At 42.9% G+C, this 21,514-nt stretch overlaps 1 protein-coding gene across 5 annotated transcripts in view; it reads left to right on the forward strand.

Moving 5' to 3' along the window:
- Window positions 1–1,431: 1,431 nt before the first annotated feature.
- The window catches only part of ANTXR1 (ANTXR cell adhesion molecule 1), a 246,335-nt gene continuing 226,252 nt past the window's right edge, over window positions 1,432–21,514 (forward strand). Inside the window, exon 1 of one of the 5 annotated variants that reach the window (XM_027131889.1) lies at window positions 1,432–1,927. In XM_027131889.1, the coding sequence (XP_026987690.1) occupies window positions 1,776–1,927 (152 nt within the window). In that variant the 5' untranslated portion in view covers window positions 1,432–1,775. Of the gene's footprint in view, window positions 1,928–19,146; window positions 19,151–21,514 lie in introns of those variants that run through there. The other 4 variants (XM_027131885.1, XM_027131886.1, XM_027131888.1 and 1 more) reach the window with 4 other exon arrangements.

The following is a 21,514-nucleotide window of genomic DNA, read 5'->3' on the forward strand; positions in this document are numbered from 1 at the left end:
CATTTCTCCAAAGAAGACGTACAGCTGGCCAACAGGCACATGAAAAAAATGCTCAACATCACTAACTATTAAAGAAATGCAAATCAAAACTACAATGAGGTATCACCTCACACTGGTCAGAATGGCCATGATTAAAAAGCTTACATATAATAAATGCTGGAGAGGGTATGGAGAAAAGGAAACCCTCCTACACTGCTGGTGGGAATGTAAATTGGTGTAGCCACTATGGAGAACAGTATGGAGGTTCCTTAAAAAACTAAAAATAAAGTTACCATATGATCCAGCATTCCCACTCCTGAGCATACATCTGGAGAAAATTCTAATTCAAAAAGATAAATGCCAGTATCTTTTATGACCTAGTCTCAGAAGTCGCACACCATCATTTCCGCAGTATCTATTAATTACACACAGATCAGTCTCATTCAGTGTGGGAGGGGAGGTGTGAATACCAGGAGATGAGGAATATTAGGGATCATTTGGAAGGCAAGCTGGTGCAATGCATTATGAATCTCCAAAACTTAGAGACTCTCAAGCAGAGGGGAAGATGAGCGTCTGGAGAAAGAATCCTGAAAAATGGAGCAAGAGTGTGTATTGAGGATTCCCAGAATGGAAGACGTATGAAGCTAAAACTGAGTTCTGGCTGGGAACGGGGGCCCAGAGCCCACCCTAAAGAGGATCCCTCACTGCAGAAACGCTCGCACAGGGCTTCCCTGCCAGTCCCAAACTTCTTGGAAGGTTCACCCTCTTGTAAGCCGTTTACTTCCTCTGTCCTAAATCAAAGATTGGGTGAAAAAAAGTCAAAGTTCACAGGCTGAAAAGAACTTATCACAGAATCTCTAAACTCTGGAGATGAAGACAATCGCTAGAGCATACTCAGCTGTTCCAGGCAGGAACAGCCTTCTGTGTGGGACTGTTTTTGCTTTCAGCCACATGACCACATCCCAACAGTCTCTTTTATGATCTGCGCTAAGTGTATAGTAAGGTCACTTGGATGATTCAGATCACAAAGGCCCGTTCTTCTCTGCTCATTTGCCCAGTGTCTTGTTTGCAAAAGTCCCAGCCTGGGGTCGGAGCCATAGCGCTAGGAGTAAGTTCTCATCAAACGTTTACAGTGACCTTATTAGCGGACGTAGGACAGGAAAGGAAAGGGCAAGGATAAAAAGGCTAGCGAGTGAGAAAGAAGTAGAAATGGGGAAGAGGTAATGCAGAATGAAAGGGAAGATGCGTGAGAAAACGGAAGGAATAAGAAAACGGGCACACCCACGTTCCCTTGAACGCGGAAGAGTGCTTTGCCGTCCTTGGCCACAAGGTGGCACCCTTTGAACTTTCTTCCCGCATCAAAATAAGAAAGGGGGGTGGGTAGAGAGGAGGGAGAAAAGGCAAAGCACTCCCCCAATCAAGAACAATTTGAAAACCCACCCCATAATATTTAAAATCTGGGACAAAGAACCATCAGCACGGAACTGCTTCAATTGCAAAACCTCAGCGCTGCCTCCGGAGCGGCCTGCCGGCCCGAGTCAAAAACAACCCCTTTAAAAAAGCGGACTACAGCGTTGGGATTCTTGAAACCTGAAACCTAGAAACAGAATCTTAGCGGAAACCAGAAGGAAAACCTTGAACTCCTCCAGACAATTGCTTCCGGGGAGTTTCGGGAGAGCGAGGGGGAATAAAAGGCCCGAGAGGAGAGCCCCTCGGATGGCGCGCCCTTGAGGGTCCTGGCGAGTTCGAGGAGCGTGGGAAGGAGAGGACCCTACCCTCTCCCTGGGCTGCAGGTCATGGCCACCGTGGAGCAGAAAGCCCTGGGCATTGGCTTCAAGTGTCTCTCTTTGGCCACTTTTGTGCTCATCTGCGCCGGGCAAGGGGGACGCAGGGAGGAAGGGGGTCCAGCCTGCTACGGGGGATTTGACCTGTACTTCATTTTGGACAAGTAAGTGCCCTGAGTTTTCCACCCTAGTTTAAGCTGGTGATGCTTTCTCCCCGGGCTAGGCTCCTTGGCAGTGTGGCTTTGGGACAGGCACGCATCTCCAGGGACCAAGAGGGACCGCGGGAGGCGGCGGTGCCCCCAGCGCTGCGCCTTTGTGGACGGGGCGCGCCTCCCCCTCCCTCGCCGCTGCCCGAGCCGGCGGGGCAGGCGTCGCTGCTTGTTCTCGGGACAAATTCTTTCCTGCCTTGCTTTCTCTTGACCGAGGCGCGTGAGCCTGAGGATGGGAGTGTAAGGATCCTGTTGACCTACTACGTTTCCGTGAACCCTTTCCATTTGCTTTAGAAATCTTGGTGAGAAAAGCTTGCTTACGAGAGGCAGAACTTTCAGGCACGTGTAAAGTAAGAGGCGTGGGCTTTTAAAAGTCAATCGTCTCTTGTTTAAAAACTGTCCTACATATTGCTTTATCTTTGTTCCTAATGATAGAATGTAGGCTGACTGGGAAGTTAGTGAAAATACAAGGCGGATTTCTCCACCCCGGCACCATTGAGTTTGAGGCTGGGGAGTTCTTTGTCGTGGGGACGTCCTGTGCCTTGCAGGGTGTCGAGCATCCCTGGCCTCTACCCACTAGATGCCGGTACTACCCCCCTCCAGAATCTCCCCTGCACCCCTGCCCCCCATCCCGCGCTGCCTCCACCGTCTCTCCACGGTGACAAGCAAAACTGTCTCTAGAAGTTGCCAAAAGTCCCCTGCGGGTATATTCCTCCTCCCTCTCGGCTTGAGAAACCCTGATGTAGGCGAATTCAAGTTCTCGGCGATTTGACTCGTGGGCTACCAGGGTGGTGGAGGAGCCCTGGTTTCCTTGCGAAAATGGATGAGGCTTCAGGACTGCTCAAGGGAGAGCTGAACTCTGACCAATCCCCCTTAGATTTGCCAAGCCACAGTCATTCAAGGAAGTTTCATGCTATCTACTAAAAAGCAGCTTTAACAATAAAAAGCCCCTCAGAGGAGATCCGTGCTAACACTGGTGTGCTCCCCACTGCCAGGACGGGCGCTTGCTGTTACAGTGGTGGGGAGATTAATTTCACAGACTGGAAAGTATTTGCGAGTTGGAAAAAGAGTCCTGCAAAATAAGCTGGCCAGCTAGACACCAAATGTGCTTTGCAGTTGCCCCTGGAGTTTGAATTTTTCCGTAAAGGCTGTTTTGAACTCCAGATTCTTTGGATGAAAAGGGAGATCTCTTTCTTGGAGATTTATGAGAAGGTGGATACTGAAAATATACTTCCATGCTAAGAAATGGAATGTCTTTTGTTACTTCTAGAGCCTGGGAGCACCAGCTCACAGATTCAGAGACTGTGTCTGAAAACAGTCAGTGATGCCTATCATTGTTCTTTTAAAAAAAAAGAAAAAGAAAAAAAAAAAAAAGAAAAAGAAAAGAAAGCCAGTTCAGAAGAAGATAGAGGCAGATTTGAAAAAAAAGACAGAATCACCATGTCTCTGAATGGAATAACTCCACACTGTAGAGATATCAACTCGTTCCAAATTAATTTATAAAATGAATTAAACTTTAAAATCAGAGTTCTGAAAAAACTTATTTTGGTGGTGAGAGGAATTTAGCAAAATGATTCTAGGTTTATCTTAGAGGGAAAAAAAAAACAGGTAATAAGAGCTAAAACATTTTGGGAAAAGAATAATGAAGAAATACTTATACCTCCAAATAGTAAAATGTATTGTGAGGCAAATTAATTGAAGAACAGGATGGTAAAGGCCAAAGAATAGGTATACATAATAGAAAATCTAGAAATAGATCCAAGGACATGTACTTCCATTTAGTGGAAGTTCAAATCAGTGGAGAACGAATTCATTATTTTTAAAAATGGTTTTTGAACAAATGGTTGGTAACATGGGAAAAGAAAAAGGTTAGATTTATACTTTACCCCACACACAAAAATAAATTCCAAGAGGTTTGAAAATTTAAATGTTAAACATTTCATTTTAAAAAGGAAGTGTTGAAAGAATTAGAAGAAAATGTAGATGAGTATTACTGTAATCTTAGATTTAGAGCTTTAAAAACAGAGTAGAAACAATAAAGAAAACTACAAAAAGATTTAAATATATTAAAATCTTACATATCTATAAACGAAAAATGCCATAAATAAAAGATAACAAGTTACAAAAACTTTTGCAACATAAATTCACCTCTGTAGAGTAACCTTAATATATAATAAGCAGTTTTAAAAAGATCATCCCAATAGAAAACAGGCTTACTATATAAATAATTCACACAAAAAAATGAAAGTCAATAAACAAAAAAGTTCAAGCTTCCCTAGTAATCAAATAAATGGAAAAATCAAACAAGATGTAATTTTTATTAAGTTGGCAGAGATTTTTAGAGAATTATAATATTCAGTATTGTCCAACTTGTGGGAGGGAGGGCCATTGTCATATCTTACTAACGAAAATGTAAATTTGTTTGGTCTTTCTAGACTTGTGCTGTCCAGTAGAACTTTCTGTGTTGATGGAATGTTCTCTATCTGTGCTTTCCAGTATGGTAGCCACTAGTCCTATGTGGCTATTGACGCCTGAATTGTTCCTAGTGGGACTGAAGAAAGGAACTTTCTATTTTATTTAAGTTTAATTAATTTAAATTTAAATCGCCACATGTGGCTACTGTATTGGATAGCACAGACAAGAAGATAATTTGGCAACCTGTATCAAAGGAAAAATCCAAGATAGTCAGAAAGAGGTGCCTATGCATATGTTCATGGCAGTGCTGTTTGTGATGATAAAGCTGAAAATTACCTAAATGTCTAACAACAGAGGATTTAATAAGACATGATACACACATGATATTGAGTACACATGTTATGCATGCTTGTAAGATATTTTTATTATTTATTTATTTATTTTTTTTTTTTTGCGGTACGCGGGCCTCCCACTGTTGTGGCCTCTCCCGTTGCAGAGCACAGGCTCCGGACGCGCAGGCTCAGCGGCCATGGCTCACGGGCCCAGCCGCTCCGCGGCATGTGGGATCTTCCCGGACCGGGGCACGAACCCGCGTCCCCTGCATCGGCAGGTGGACTCTCAACCACTGCACCACCAGGGAAGCCCTGTAAGATATTTTTAGGAGAAATACTTAATGCTCATAATATACTCTTAGGTGAAAATACAGTTATCAGACATTATACACTGTGATTCTGCCTTTCTAAAAATATAAACACACACATGTATATGTCTCTATTTACCCAATATGTAATAGTATTTGTCTGTAGAAAGTAGGATTTTTAAATTCTTTTTTTACACTTTTCTGAATCTTCACATTTTTCTGCAAAGAACATATATTACTTTTATATTCAACCAAAATAAGTTATCCTGAGTTTTTAAAATCTATTTATTTATTCATTTATTTAATTTTTGGCTGCATTGGGTCTTTGCTGCTGCATGCGGGTTTTCTCTAGTCGCTGAGAGCAGAGGCTACTCTTGGTTGCGGTGGGCAGGCTTCTCATTGCGGAGGCTTCTCTTGTTGCGGAGCGTTGGCTTCTAGGTGCACGGGCTTCAGTAGTTGTGGCACATGGGCTTCAGTAGTTGTGACTCTCAGGGCTCTAGAGCGCAGGCTCAGTAGTTGTGGCGCACGGGCTTAGTTGCTCCGCGGCATGTGGGATCTTCCTGGACCAGGGCTCGAAACCATGTCCCCTGCATTGGCAGGTGGGTTCTTAACCACTGCACCACCAGGGAAGTCCTGTCCTGAGTTTTTAAAAACTCACTTCAAGTGTGAGGAGGCTGTCTAACCAGCCTGCTGAGCTCCAAGCCCCTCATGATGATAGAGGATGCTGCCTCTTTCATGTTTAATCCTGGAGTACATTTCTAAAGGCACCATAGGATCCTTGGCAATATGTTGGGGACCCAAAAATGTTCCAGGAAAAAAATGGTGGGGAGACCTTTACAAGTACCTACCTTTACATGGAGGTGGACTCCTCTGACTTCCTTTGGTTGTCCTATTGCTTGAAGAGAGGGACATTTTTGTGCTGAATGAGAAACTTGCTAGAGCTTGGTGTGATAAGCGTGTGTACCTCCAGCTTGCCATCTCGAGTCAGGCTAATTTATGGGATTGTGGAGCCCAGAGCTGGGGGATGGACCAAAAGGCAGTGATAGCAAACAGTCCCCTGGCTGGTCCCTAAAGACATGGTCTTCCGTCCTAGAAGGAATCTCCCCAAACAGTGCTGTCCAGCACCCAACTGTCGCAGCGTGCAAAGGGAAAGAATTCTGATGCGTTTTTTTCCTTGGGCTTCTAAGATCCTCTGGCCGTCAACACACTGTCTACAGGCTGAAACCAACGGCTCAGAAGGCACTGAATTCACCATTCTTCTCCCAACCCCTCAACTCCCTTTTTTCCCAGCGAATGGTTCTCTTCTTTTCTGTGACATTAAATCTCAGCTTATTTCAGCTTTAAGCAGGATGTGTCTCTGGCCTGGAAGAAACCCAGATTATACATTTAATGGAACGTCATGTTTTCTCAACCAGAAGCAAAGACTTCATAATGATAACCTAGACTACCACAGCAACACAATAGGGCATTATTAGTGGCTTTGGCGACGGGGCTGGCGGACTGGGCTTCACAAGGCTTTATATGATGGAATTTCATGTTCATTCGAGCATGCTTTTCTGGTTACAGTCAGGAAAAGTAGACTGCTGGGAATTCAATCAGGGATTTGAAAAGTCAGATTTAGAAGGGCTCTGTCCAGAGGAAAACAGTCAAGGAGCAGCTGGCCTTCTTAAGTCTTCCAGGGCGTCCTCTAAGATTAATGCACCCAGTTGACCAACCTCCAGACATGAATGTACCTTTCCCCTCTTGCAAGGCTCTTCTGTTATTACACTAGATATTTATGTATCACACATCGGTCTATTTTATGGAGAGCTATTAGTCACCTAAATGGAAAAAGTGGATTCTCCATCGTGAGTCTGGGGAAGTGCTGGCTGTATTCATGTGTGCCCTACAGACTTCAAAAATAGAATGGTGGGATGGGGCAGGAGTGGAGGAGATGGTGTGCTGGAGGATGGCAGTAAGCCCTGAAGAGTTGATTTCTAGGACTTCCCAAAGCCACAGCCTGTCACCCAATAAATCCTTCCATCTGCAGAGGCCCTCTGCAGGCTCACCGTGTGTTGCTTCCCCATTAGACCCCCCAGCTCCTTCCTTCATGACTTCCTTTTTGTTCAAGACCAATTTTCTCCTTCTCTTTTCCCCATACAAGGGGACCCTGTCTTGCCATTCACCCAGATCCACAATTGGATGGTCACGTGTGGTGATGATCTGTAGGGCCATTCCTATGTGTTATACTCCAGGGACATGGTCATTAAACAGATTTTTATAACGTTAGACTGGGAACCTCATCACCTTCTGGGTTCCCAAATATTGACTTTCAAAAGAAATCTTTAGAGTCGAAACTAAAGTCTCCCAGCACTTACGCCATCTCACAAATGTCCCAAAGACAACCTTGCTTGGTCGCTAGGGCAAGTGCTACTGTCTCTAATTTACAGATGAGAAAACTGTTCAATCTTTGTCAACCCACCGGATTAAGTGACCTGCGGAAGGACCTAGGATTAGATAATGACAGAGCTGGGACGATGTCTGCCGCTGACTCTCAGCCCAGCTCTTTCCACTCATCACTGCCCTGGGCAGTTGGGTCATAATGAGAAACACATGGCAATACGCCTGGGTAGATTCCAGGAATTAAAAACCCCTGCATCAGAGTTTCAGGAAATGATGGTATATAAGGCGGTCAAGGTTACTTAATTGAGGAGCTACTGCTCTGCTGTTAAATCGGCTGTAGTTGATTGAAAGTATCAGGGACTCCGACCCTATGCAGCCCACAGAGATGCTTCAGAGGTCTGGGGCTTAACTGATGGATAGGACTCTGAGGACATCTGATTATAATGCACTGAAAGATCCAATGAATTAATAATTTGTTCAAATTGAGTCTGATGGAAAAGGGAAATTCATCTCTGTAGATGTGTTAAAACACAAAGACGTAGCTTTTTTCAGAAATGCTTTGGAAGAAGTCTTCCAGTAACAAAAATGCAAACTTGACTCTCAGTAAGGAAAACAGAGTCCATTAGAAGGTACCTTGAAAATGCTACAATAATAATTCTAAGAGGCATCAGGGAAAAAAAGTTTTTCAGGAGCCAGGAATGTCTTTTTTTTTTTTTTTTTTTGTATTGAGATGAACTCTATGGCTGGTTTTCAGTGTTCCTCCGACTAAGTTCCAGATTTGGAGAGGACTTATCAGGTCAGGTAATAGTTAGTAGAACTGCCTGCAAATTGGAAGGTTTGGCTTATGGTTCAAAATAAAAATAAATAAGACAAAACTCTTTTTTTTTGTTTTGTGTTTCTGTCTGAGTCAGCCAAGTAATTCTAGTTTCCTTAGCTGTGGAGACCTGAGAATAGAATCCTGGAGTGCTGGAGGAAGGCACCTGTCCTAAAATAACCTGCCACTATCTTCAATGCTGAAGGACTCCCAGTGGTCCAGGAACAAACTCTGCCACCCCTTAGCGAGACTTGGCTGTCACATAAGTGCAAATAAGATTTGCTTTATGCTAATTTAGAACGTGTGTCTAATTTTTGATGTGTGGCCAAGAGGCTAGATTTCACCTCTCCCAGTGATTACTGGGCAACAAAAGACAAAGTGGGTACTTGGATATTTCCTAACATGTTTCCCAGACATGCCAGGTTGGTACTAAAAATAGTAACTAGATTTCTTCCATTTGGAAGAGCTGAGTCTTTCATTCATTTGGCGTAAATATGTTCTCAATTCCGGTCACAAGCGTGTGCTCCATTAAAAGCATAGATGACAATGCCTATTGCAAACAATGTCCTATTCTGGGTGCTGTAAGGAATGGAAGAGAAGCAGGAAGCCGTCCCAGACTATTTGCTTTTTACGTAGAAAGACATTAGAAGGACTCCAGGCAGTCGAAGCTAAAGGCTCCAGTGAGGATTTGGGACAGGGGGGCAGGTAAAGTCAATTTTAGATCAATAAGGAGAAGAAATAATAAGGTTTTCTGAGCCCTTGCCATGCACTGCATAAGCACTTTGCCTGTATGATCCCAGTTAGTTATCTCCTTCGTAACCACGTAAGGCCAGCACAGTCATGATCACCGTTTGACACATGAGGAAACAGGTATAACAAGGTTAGCCAATGTCAGTGTAAGTGGTGAACTCAGCTTCAAACCCAGGCCTCTCTGACTCATGATCTATGCGCAAGATGAAAATAATCTAAACATGTAAGGGAACGTTGAATCAATCAGGGTCGGTTAGGTTATGCCGTGCTAACAAACAATCCCCCAACTGTCAGTGACACAAAACGACAAAGGTATAAACCTTTGTAATCTCTGCCTCTGCTCCACGTCTGGTGAGGGTCAACAGGGGCTCTGCTCAGGGTAGTTATCTGAGGGCTAGGCTGGTGGAGATTCCTTAACACCAGCTTCCACCATCACGGCTGCAAAGGAAGGAAACGCTGGAGAGTCTCCAGCTGGAGCACTGCCAATAAATTAATAGCTTGTTCAGATTGGATCTGATGGAAAAGGGAAATTCAACTCTGCAGAGTTGTGAAATGACATGTATCCTTCCACTCACAAGCCAGCAGTCAGAACTGGTCACGTGGCTTCACCCTAAAGAGGGTGAAAAAACATCATCCTGGGACTTCCCTGGTGGCGCAGTGGTAAAGAATCCGCCTGCCAATGCAGGGGACACTGGTTCAATCCCTGGTCCAGGAGTATCCCACATGCCGCAGAGCAACTAAGTCCATGTGCCACAACTAATGAGCCTGCGCTCTAGAGCCCACGAGCCACAACTACTGAAGCCCGCCTGCCTAGAGCCCGTGCTCCGCAACAAGAGAAGCCACCGCGATGAGAAGCCCGCACACCGCAACGAAGAGTAGCCCCTGCTCACCGCAACTAGAGAAAGCCCGTGTGCGGCAACGAAGACCCAACACAGCCAAAAATAAATTAATTAATTAAAAAAAAAAGTCATCCTCCTGTGTACCTAAAAGGAGAGGAAAGCCAGATATGGGTGGGCATTAAAAGCCTCTACTACAAACCTTTAATTACACACTGCTTTTGCCTGAGTAAGCAAGAAAGGAGTAGTCCCTGGGAGAGGATAAAGAGGTAGGACTTCTGGTACAGAGTCAGTGTTGAGCCATGTTTTAGATGGATTCATCAGCCTGGTATTATGATCAGACATGACAGCTCAAATGCACCCGTGAGGCAGCAATGGCCCCTTGCTTTTTTCCTCCTTTTCCCATTGCTCCCATTCTTTAGATGAAACATTCAGTGCCGTGGGCAGGGGATTAAATTAGATTAAATGGAAACAGAAATGAAGATGAGACATGCTTCCTTGATAGCTAAGTATTACACAAATATATTTGAAAGCTAAGAATCCCTTTGCCCGTAGTTTGTGGACTGTGAGGGAATTTGAAAGACGGTGAGGGGAGAGCAGCCCCTGGAACACAGCGGCAGCCAGGCCGAGAGGATGCTGTTCATTGCAGAGGCTAATTCAGACCTTGAATCAAGAGTATCTGGGTTCCAGCCAAACGCCTTTCTCAGTAGGGGTGTCAATTGCCATTTTCAGTGGGACAGTTTTTCACCGTGAGGGACTGTAGGATGTTTAGCATTTCTGATCCTTCTTTTGTAAATGCCACTAGTCTTCCTAGTTGTTGTGATATCCAAGAAACAAAAGCCTCTACATTTATCTCTAAATGCCTTCCTGTGAGGTGGTACCATCCTGATTGAGAACCCCTGACTGAAAGAAAGCAGAGTAGATCAAGGCATGCCAGTGAAGCCAATTCCAAGCATGGTAGGACTACATCTGAGCAGGAAGAACATTTGTCTGGAGGAAGAACGAGGGAGTCTTCAATGATAAGAGGGCCAGTGAGAACTGCGAACCTTGGAAATGAATGTGCTAAACCAGTGGCTCTCAACCAGGGGCCAGATCAGATCCTCAGGGGCCTGGGGCAGGCGTGTATATTTTGGAAAAGCTTCCCAGGTGATTGTGATGTGCGTCTGTCCCTCCCACAATAAATCACGAAAGTGAACAGGAAGACAAGAAAAGCTGTCCCATAATGATGGCCTTGTTCCTCTCTCATGAGGATGTAGCCGAGGCAGTAGATGCCTGAGAACTGGATGCCAAGCAGAGTTCTTATTTTAGATGGTGGTAGGGGAAGCCCAACCTGATATGGAGAGGAAGAGCCAAGGTCACAGATAGGCCATGCTTTGCCCTCTTTTGTTGGCAGGTCCTGCCGTGCATGCAAACACATGGAGGCCATGGTGTTTGCTAGGACAGTCCTTTGTTTCCTTTCGTTCAAGACTCCTGGCATGAAATGTGACCCAGTGCCTCATGGGAATGAACCGAGCTCAAGTACAGGGGGTAAGAGAGCTGACTTTGGAATCAGGCATCTCTGGCTTCAGATACCAGCTCAACCTTTCACCAAGCTGCACAACCTTGAGCAAATTATTTAGCCTTTCCGAACGTCAGTCTTCTCATTAATAAAACAGGCATTAAAATTTCTGCCTTGCAGAAGTGTCCTAAAGATTAAATAATATTAGATTAAAAGCTTTAATGAAGCATTTGGTATGTGAGTGCCCAAGATGATGATGATGATGGTGGTTGTGGTGGTGACCGTAGTGGTGGTGGTGATGGTAGTGGTGACGGTGATGGTGATGGTGTTATTGATGGTGGCAGTGATGACTACGATAGTAGAGCTGATGGTGATGGTGGTGGTATTGATGGTGTGATGGTAGTGGTGATGGTGATGGTGGTGGTGATGACTACGATAGTAGAGCTGATGGTGATGGTGGTGGTATTGATGGTGTGATGGTAGTGGTGACGGTGATGGTGAAGGTGGTGATATTGATGGTGGTGGTGATGGTGGCAGTGATGACTATGATGGTAGTGCTGATGGTGATGGTGGTGGTATTGATGGTGTGGTGGTGGTGGTGGTGGTAATGGTGGTAATTACCCCTAGGGAAAAAGGATGTTGTCCTCTAACAAAAGACACCTCCTTAGATTATAAGCAGGACTGCCTGGCTAGGGTAAGGAATACATCAATTCAATTCAGTATTTATCAAACTTTGCTAAATTTATCTTATTACAAAATGCCTATGACATGTCCCTGGCTCTCAAGGATTTCACAGTCTAGTAGAAGAAGCAAAGGGCTAGGAAAACAGACTTGGTGAAATAATGAATTTTGGTTGAGATAAGAGAGGCTTAGGAGACTTCCTAGAGAAGGTAACTTTGGATCCAGACCTTGAATGTTGAGCAGGATTTTGACAGGTGACAAAGTAAAAAAAAAAAAATTGATGACAAAGGGGCCATACAAGAAAGCAAAGTGACACATCCCCTGACAGAGGGACAGGAAAATAATCTGGAAAGAGTGGGTTTTTTCATATCAGCAGTAGGTTATGAGATTATGTCAGAGGATTGGGGAAAAAAGACCAAAAGAAATTGAGTACCTTTGTAGGGTGGAGCCTCAGGACTTGATGAACCGTTGGCTGTGAGTGAGTGGGAGAGGAAAGAGTTGCGAGGGGAAGGAGTAGGTTTCAGAAGGAAAAAGGAGTTTGGTGTGGACGAATTGAGTCTGAACATGTGGGACATTTGGGTGAAGGTGTCGAGTAGGCAGTTGGATTTATACCCTGGGAACTGAAAATAAAGACTTGAGTGTTGTTAGCCCAAGGGTGGTAGTTGAAAATATGGAGGGATAATAAATAATATGGAGATAATATCAAGATAACATCAGGATTTAAAAATGTCAAGAAGAGGTGGAGTTTAATGAAGAAAATGGCCAGGGTCCAATCTAGAGGAATTGCCAACAGGAATGTCTGGGCCAAAGAAGAAACTCCACTAACCAGAGCCGAGAGAAGTTACCAGACAGTTGGAGGAGAAACAGCAAAGAACTCTTACCACTGAGGCAAGGAGAGAGAGAATTTCAGTGGAGGGTGACCAACTAGATGCTTTTCCCCTAAAATCCATCTCTATTCCTAGTCTTGGTAAACAGCATCACCATAAATCCAGCCACTTAAGTCAAAGATCTGAGAGTCTTTCTTATACTCTAAGGCCTGACAATATCTGCTCCCACATCTCTGCCATTACCTTAGTTCAGGCCATTTGCTACCCAGTTCGCTGAAATGTTCTCTACATTAGTCTCTTTACCTCCTTTTTTTTTTTTTTTTTTTTACCTTTCCCCCTACCCTATACTCTCGACACTGGTACCAAATTGATCTTTTTAGAACACAGATTTTAATCTTGACATCATCTCCCCCAACCCTTCAACCTCTAAACACTTCCAAAGTTCTTTCAGTATAAAATGTATACTCCTTAGCGAGGTATCCAAGAGCCTATTGCTCCGGCCACTATGTGTTTCCCTTAGCTTCATCTCCTACCACACCCCACACCCTTGCAATGTCCAGCAAAACGTGCTGTGCAGTTCCCTGAACTAACCCATGCTCTTTCTTGCCTTTAGCTGTAATGCCCTTTAACACCATTTCCATCTTTATATGGGTGATGCCCTCTTATCCTTTGAGATGGTGACTGGCACTTGGTCCCCTCCCCTCACTAGCTGTGGGCTCCCTGTGGTACAAAATATTGAGAACAGTCATCTCTTTACATCTCATCTTTATTCAAAATCCATTCCTTGTTCAGGATCCCTCAACCCCATAACAACGCATATCACATGATAAGCAGCAGAGAGGTCCATTATCAAAAGATGGAGAAGAAAACCCTTAAGTGTGTGTCCTCTGAGGTCTCATTCAAGGGCCTTATCTTCTTTTCCTCAAACCCTGCTGCTCAACCATATACAGTTCATTCCTGTAGGAACCACCTAGAACAGGGCCTTCCTAATACCTTTTGGCAAAAGATTATGTTCAGAAGTATAGTCATCGTTCCTTACATAAAAGATAATGCAAATACCAGGTTTATGGAAATTATATAACAAAGAAGAGAAAAATGAATTATCCTAACTGTAACTATACGCCAGTCACAATAATAAGCAATATAAGGTAAAAGGAAATACAAGATACCATTGGACAGCCATAATCTAACCATAAATAAATGAATGACCCAGTACATTCCTGGATTGTGCTTGTCCCAATATAATTATTATTTTTTAAGATTTATTTTTTATTTATTTATTTTTGGCTACATCGGGTCTTAGTTGCGGCACACGGGATCTTCGTTGAGGCATGTGGGATCTTTCGTTGTGGCGCGTAGGCTTCTCTCTAGTTGTGGCACGCAGGCTCCAGGGCGCATGGTCTCTGTAGTTTGGGGCACGCGGACTCTCTAGTTGTGGCCCACGAGCTCTGTAGTTGTGGCGCACAGGCTTAGTTGCTCCATGGCATGTGGGATCTTAGTTCCCTGACCAGGGATCGAACCCAGTCCCCTGAATTGGAAGGTGTATTCGTTACCACTGGACCACAAGGGAGGTCTCCCAATGTAATTATTAGTGGCTTCCTAGTTTACTCTTGAAAGTGTTTCAGTTTGGATTTTAAATTATATGGTCATCCTGATTATTGACCGTCATAAAAGACACTATCAAAGGAACAAGAGGAGAGGGTTGAAAGCCAAGTGGGTGAATCCCCTTGTACACCTTATCCCATTAAAATGGGCAACCAGTTGGGGACTCCTGATTCCATTCAGGTACCCCGATTTTAAGCTGTTCCTGGCATTCCCCACTCCCAAATTTCCATAACAGTTTGTGGAACTTCTCCAGTACTTCTCCCTAATGAAACATTTAACGCTATGAATTGGAATTGTGTCTTTCCTGACCCGTCCATGGGGAGGCAGTGTTGCTCATGTGTTAAGAGCACAGGTTTAAACACCAGGAAAGAGTCGTGGGAGAGTAATGTTTAGACTAAGAGCATAGACTCTAGGGTTAGAATTTGAATCCCAACCCTACCACTTACTAGCTGTGTGTCCTTAAGCAAGTCACTTAATCTCTTTGTGAACTCAGTTTCCTCACCTGTGACAAGGGAGCTAATAGTATTATCACATAGGGTTGTTGTTCTCAGAGCTGAGTCCTATGCACACGTAAGAAGGGCTCATTAAGTGCTAACTATTATTATTAAATGGCAATGAATGTGAAGTGCTCAGCACAGTGCCTGCTGCTTAGTAAGTACTCAGTACATGTTGTGGTGTAATTACTAATCTTTATCGATCCTAAAGGACCTACCAGGCATTAAAAACCATTTTGCTGAGTCAATACATATTCTCTGTTGTATTTATGCATACTACAAATACACCCAGCAAGAAAGAACTGAGAAAGGGCCTATGCTTTAGCAGAAATAAAGGCACTGGTGACTTTTGGAAGTGCTGTTTCAGGGCACCATAAATGCAGAAATTAAAATTTAATGAGCTGCAGGGCTTACTCTGAGATGAGAAAGGAAAGAAAGTTTGTTGATGACTTCTGAGAAAGAAGCTGGGCATGGACAGTTAGCTTCTCACTGCCTCTACCAACATCATCTAAAACTGCCCCATCTCCCAAAAGAGAAAGTCTTAAGGAGGCATCTGGGGTAAGCCTGCATCAGGTCCAACCACTGAGGACAGCAACACTGACATGCAATACACTTGTAAGAAATTACACTAGACACCAAGCAGATGGGTTGAGTTTGAAGGAGGTCAGCTGGGGTCTACTTTCAACTCTGTTGCCAAGTTAAAAAAGAAGAATGTAGAAGAATATTATGGAGGAACCCCAAGAACAATCCCAAATCTGGAAGTGAGTTTGAAGTCAAGAGTGGGACATAAGGGGGAGGAGAGGCATCTCCGTAGAGCCCTTCTGCCCTTGTGCATCGGCATCACACAGAGGCAGCTGTGCTGGACGGGGAAACCAAGCCACTGAAGAGAGAGCGCGTGAACACCAGGCATCTTCGTGACAGTGATTCTGTCCAGCATTGCTGAATCCTCCCCGTAGATCTGGGCTTCCAGGGAAATGGCAGAGTTCTGTCTTTGATTATGTGGATGCAGCAGGGATCAGGAATGAGCACAGTGTGGAGTAGACACCAGGCCAAAAAACCCGACATATGGCAAGCTGGAATTGGCGTAACCGTGTCCAAAACAAACCCACAAACCTTGCAAGGATTAGGTTCCTTTGTGAGAAGTGATGAGGAGTTATTCCATTCCCTGCTCTCCCCTAATTGATGAAACAATAACGTAAGCTTACTTTAGCCTTTAAGATCAACTCCCTTCCCCCAGATTAAGTTCTTAGAGAAGTTTATAAGTGCGAAGACAATGCCATATATACATATATATATATATATATATATATATATATATATATATGTAGTATTGGGGAAGCAGATAGGAGACCCAGTTACACCTTCCCATATTGAAAGATGAAAATAGGGCCTACGAGATTTTACCAACTGAAAATAAGTGGTGAAAACAAAATTCCTGAGGTGGAAGAACATGTTTATGGAAAGAATTTTCAACAGCAAAAGAGGTCAGTTTTAGTACCATATGTGTTATGATTTTGGTGAAGTTAAATAATAAATTTGTGAAACAGGTGATAAAGTATGAAAAGAGAAGAAAAGGGATCTAGAACAGTTAAAGAAATATAAAATATACGGGAAAGTGTAGTTATAAAGTCACCTCAGAAGCAGTAAAGAGCAGAACTGACAATGAAGAAAATAAAGGATGAAGGCATGTTTGAGAAATCCTCATACTTTGAATAGGAAATGAGTTATACAAAAGTGATGAGAGAGAAGATGATAAATAATGAATGACAAAAATAGATATCCAGGGCTTCCCTGGTGGCGCAGTGGTTGAGAGTCCGCCTGCCGATGCAGGGGACACGGGTTCGCGCCCCGGTCCGGGAAGATCCCACGTGCCGCAGAGCGGCTGGGCCCGTGAGCCATGGCCGCTGAGCCTGCGCGTCCGGAGCCTGTGCTCCGCAGTGGGAGAGGCCACAACAGTGAGAGGCCTGCGTACCGCAAATAATAAATACATCAATTAATTTTTAAAAATAAAAAAAATACAAAAATAAAAATAGATATCCAATATATCAGATAATTTGGGTTGCTAAAAAATAGTCCAGAAGAAACATTCAGAGATTTGATTGAAGAGAACTTTCCTGATTAAAAAACAAAAGCCTGAAAATGTAGACTGAATAGGCTTATCAAGTAATAATCAAAATTAATTAAAAGAGATGAATACTTAAACATTTCCTGGTGAAAATTTTTAATTTCAAACACAAAAGAATTTTATGAATGGGAGAAGATACAGGTTACCTACAAAGGTTCTGCAACATTAAATGGTGGAGAACTTTGATGGATAAAGTTATGATCTAAAGTGTGACACCTGTCAATATGTCACTTACATGTGAAGAAAATAGAAAGACGTTTTCAAATACATATGGATTCTTCTAAAAAGGGGAGTAGGGATAATTTTCTTCAAGAAATTACCCAATGAGTGAATCAAGGCTTAAAAAAAGCTTTAAAATAGAATAGTGATTATATAAAAGAAGTTGCAATGACCATCAAAGCCATTTAAACAAATATATCTCATTAGTATTTTCAGTAAATTTTGAGATATTACATCAACAAATAAGAGCAGTCTGTCATGAGAAAGGAACAGCTGAAAATAAGAAACTTTTGGAGAGAAAATATGCTGTTTCTGAATATTCAAGTTCATTGGAAACAATGACCACCACACTGAATATTGCAGAAGTAAATTCAGCTCATCAGAAGACAGTTTAAGAAACTTTGTCCAGAACTCCAGCAGAAAGAATACAGAGATTAAAATTATGAGACAACAGATAAGTAATACAAAGGCTAGGAACATATATACATATATGTATATAGGCTAGGAACATATATATAAATATAAATTCTAGGAAAAGAGAACATAAGAGATGCAATAATGAAAGTTCATTTTCCTGACCTGAAGAAAGAGTGAAGTCTTCAGATCTAGAGGACTTAACCAAATACTCAGCCTAATTAATATGTTTAAAGGATCCAAATGTACACAGTCTTAAATAAAAATTTAAAATATAAGAGTACACAGAAATGTCTACATTCTTCCAAAAAGGAAAATAATAGGCATCCCATCTCCCACAAAATAAAAAACCAAAACTCAGAGTGGCATTAGACTTTTTTTTTTTTTGGTCTACAACATTAAATGCTCAAAAAACCTCAGTAAAGTCTTGAGTGAAATGTGATATTTAAATTCCATAACTAGGTTTCCTAAGACATAAAAATTCAAAATATATACCACCCACATACCCTTATTGAAAATTGTCACTTGAAAATATTGACATCAAAATGGACAACGTATTAGAAATAAAGGATATGAAAAAGACATGGTGTACCAGAAACAGAAGTAATGGTCCCAGAAAAGTTAATAAGTCACAATACTGTTATCAATGAGGTTATACAGCAAAATATAAAACTTAAAGAGTGGGGCTTCCCTGGTGGCGCAGTGGTTGAGAGTCCGCCTGCCGATATAGGGGACACGGGTTCGTGCCCCGGTCCGGGAAGATTCCCACATGCCGTGGAGCGGCTAGGCCCGTGAGCCATGGCCGCTGAGCCTGCGCGTCCAGAGCCTGTGCTCCGCAACGGGAGAGGCCACAACAGTGAGAGGCCCGCGTACCGCCAAAAAATAATAATAAAATAAAATAAAACTTAATGGATTCTCGAAAGTGAAAGTAAATTTTTTTAAGCAGGATAGAAAAAAAATTCTCATATTACATTCATATATATCCCCCCAAAACTGTCATTTACTATATCGAACTCCCAAACTCCTCCTCTTCCTCCCAAGCCTACCTACTGGGTAGTAGGAGGGCTGCAAATCCTTAAATTTTGAACCAAAGTGATGATAAATCGAGTCCAATGTGGTGATTTTTTTTTTAATTTTTTTTTGCGTTACGCGGACCTCTCACTGTTGTGGCCTCTCCCGTTGCGGAGCACAGGCTCCGGACGTGCAGGCTCAGCGGCCATGGCTCACGGGCCCAGCCGCTCCGCGGCATGTGGGATCGTCCCAGACCGGGGCACGAACCCGTGTCCCCTGCATCGGCAGGCGGACTCTCAACCACTGCTCCACCAGGGAAGCCCCAATGTGGTGATTTTTAAAAATTCCTTTAGGTGAAATGTTCAGTCTTTGAGATTTTTCCCCTCCTCCCAACCTCCCCAGTAGAATCTCGACACTCAAGAGGGACTGATATGCCCTTGCGGGTAGGTCCTTTGGCTTTGGACCAAGTTGGTTTCATGGCAAGTCCTATCACATCTTCAAGGAAAAGAAAATTTCAATAAAGTTTAACTCTCCAGAAAATAGAAAAGATGAAGTTTCCCAATTTATTTTAAGAAGCTAGCATATATCTGATATCAATATCTACCAAAGATAACACGTATAAAACTTCAGACCAAATTTGAATAAAAACTTTAAATCTGAAATCAAATATTATTAAAACAAAACTAAAAGTACAGTAAAAGAGTAAAAACTTATTCGAGGAATGCAAGAGTGCTTTTATATTTAGGAAATGTATTAAAATAGCACATTTATTTTGAATGCTGAAGATGAAAACCAAATTATTTTCTCAGTAGAATCTGAAAAGACATGTCTCTGAATACTTGTGTTCAAAGGATATAGAGGATATGAATAATAATTAATGGGATTGACTTAATAAATATATTTTGAACCCTATATCCCACAGAGAATAAACTTTCCTTTCAAATACCCATGAAATATTTATTAGGTAGCAAAGAATGCCTCCATATATATCCCAAGGCATAACTTTTCCAGTCCACATTCTCAGCAATAAATAACAGGAAATGAATAGTGAAAGTACACTAAAGCTTCAGCTACCAGGGAAAAAAATATAGATTTTTATATTATCTTGTCATGAGGAAGACTGAAAGAAAGTGACTGTCTAGGACAGAGGTTAGCAAACTATGGCCTGCAGCCCGGTTTTCTAAATAAAATTGTGTTGTCATTTAGTTCATGTTCCGTCAATGGCTGCTTCTGTGCTACAAGAGCAGAGTTGAGTAGTGGCCACAGAGACCATATGGCCCACAGAGCCTAAAATATTTACCATCTGGCCGTGTACAGAAAAAGTATGCTGACTCCTGATCTAAGAAAACATTTGCACCCCAATAGAAAATGGGCAAAGGATACGATGCCAGGGTCAGCTTCATGGGCATGGGACCTGCGTGGTCGCCCAGGGACCCGCACTTAGAAAGGTCCTGCCCTTAGTTTAATGCTCTGCTGTCGCCATCTTGAAATTCTTAATAATTTTTGAACAAGAGGCCCTGTGTTTTCGTTTTGCACCGGATCCTACGCATTATGTGGCCGGTCCTAACTGATCCACCGTGTTTTAAAACAAAGAAAGACAAATAAATTGTAAATATGCAAAAAATCTGTGGCCTATTATTAAATACATTCAAATAAAAGCTATAATGAAAACTCTTCTTCATTTATAAAACTTACAGATATTTGAGAAAGAGCTAATCCTGAGTGTGGGTAAGAAAACCAGCACTTCGTACTTTGCTTCTGGGAGTTTAATCATCATGACAGTGGGGAGTGAGTTAAAGTGGCCACCGTTCTCAGGGTAGAAAAAAACTTATGCTCACTATACTCGAGTGTAGAGGAAATAACTTGAAGCTGCTTTGCTTATCTTCAAAAGACCCTCCTGCTGGGTGCAGGTGTAGTGAGGAGAGGAGGCACCTTTCTTCCAAATGGGAAATCCTAGCCCAGTGCAAGAATTTAAACACTCAGTAAATTTCAATCTTTTCAGTCTTGCCCTGCCCCCACTTCTCTCACTCCTATGGCTCTGTGTTTGAGGGGGGCTTATTGTGTCCTTGTGGCCTGCACGTGAAGGGGGCCTCTGAGTCTTCTGGCAGCCACAGTACCATCCCTTGTCTTGTCATGGTCACCTGGTGGTCATCCACCGATCGCATTGGTGGCTTTGACTGGTGGCCCTCCTTTACCACATCTTGGTGTGTGTTTCAATTATGGGAAATACCTTTTGGACAGCTAACCAGTTTTCTGTTCTCGTAACAACAGCAACAACAACAGTTTTGTGTTGACTTTGCACCAAAAGTACCAATACTTGATGTGAGAAAATGTCTTTAGGCTTTTCCTGGTGCGTGAGTGCGCGGGCGCGCGTTAGAAAAGGCAAACTGGTGGAGGTGAAAGGAGTACATGTTTTGCTCTAATATCTTTTTGATCCTTGACAAGAAAAATACAGTTTACATCTTAACACAGTGTATGTGCACTACTTACACATAGTTGACTAAATGTTTCACGTAGCATGACTTTCTGCTATGGTATGCTATATGTCTGATGTTTCTATTCTATTTCATTTTTATTAACTGTTGGCAACATCCCACCAAACTGATTTCCCAAATCACTAATAGGTTGCATTCCACAGCTTGAAAGTCATTGTTGTCGTAGCCATCAGTGAGATGGACTAAAGGGGAAATTCCTCACGCATCAGTACGGCGGGGCTGGGGTCTCCAGATGCAGACAGGAGCAGGGTGGGTAGCCCATCTACTCAAAGTACAGTGCTCAGTGGCTTGCTTTGGGTCTGCACTGGTATCTGACGAAACTGGAGTGGAGGCAAG

This window comes from Aethalodelphis obliquidens, unplaced genomic scaffold (genome assembly GCF_003676395.1).
Source record: "Aethalodelphis obliquidens isolate GAN/ISIS:26980383/991018 unplaced genomic scaffold, ASM367639v1 scaffold40, whole genome shotgun sequence".
In the NCBI taxonomy this organism is placed as follows: Eukaryota; Metazoa; Chordata; class Mammalia; order Artiodactyla; family Delphinidae; genus Aethalodelphis; species Aethalodelphis obliquidens.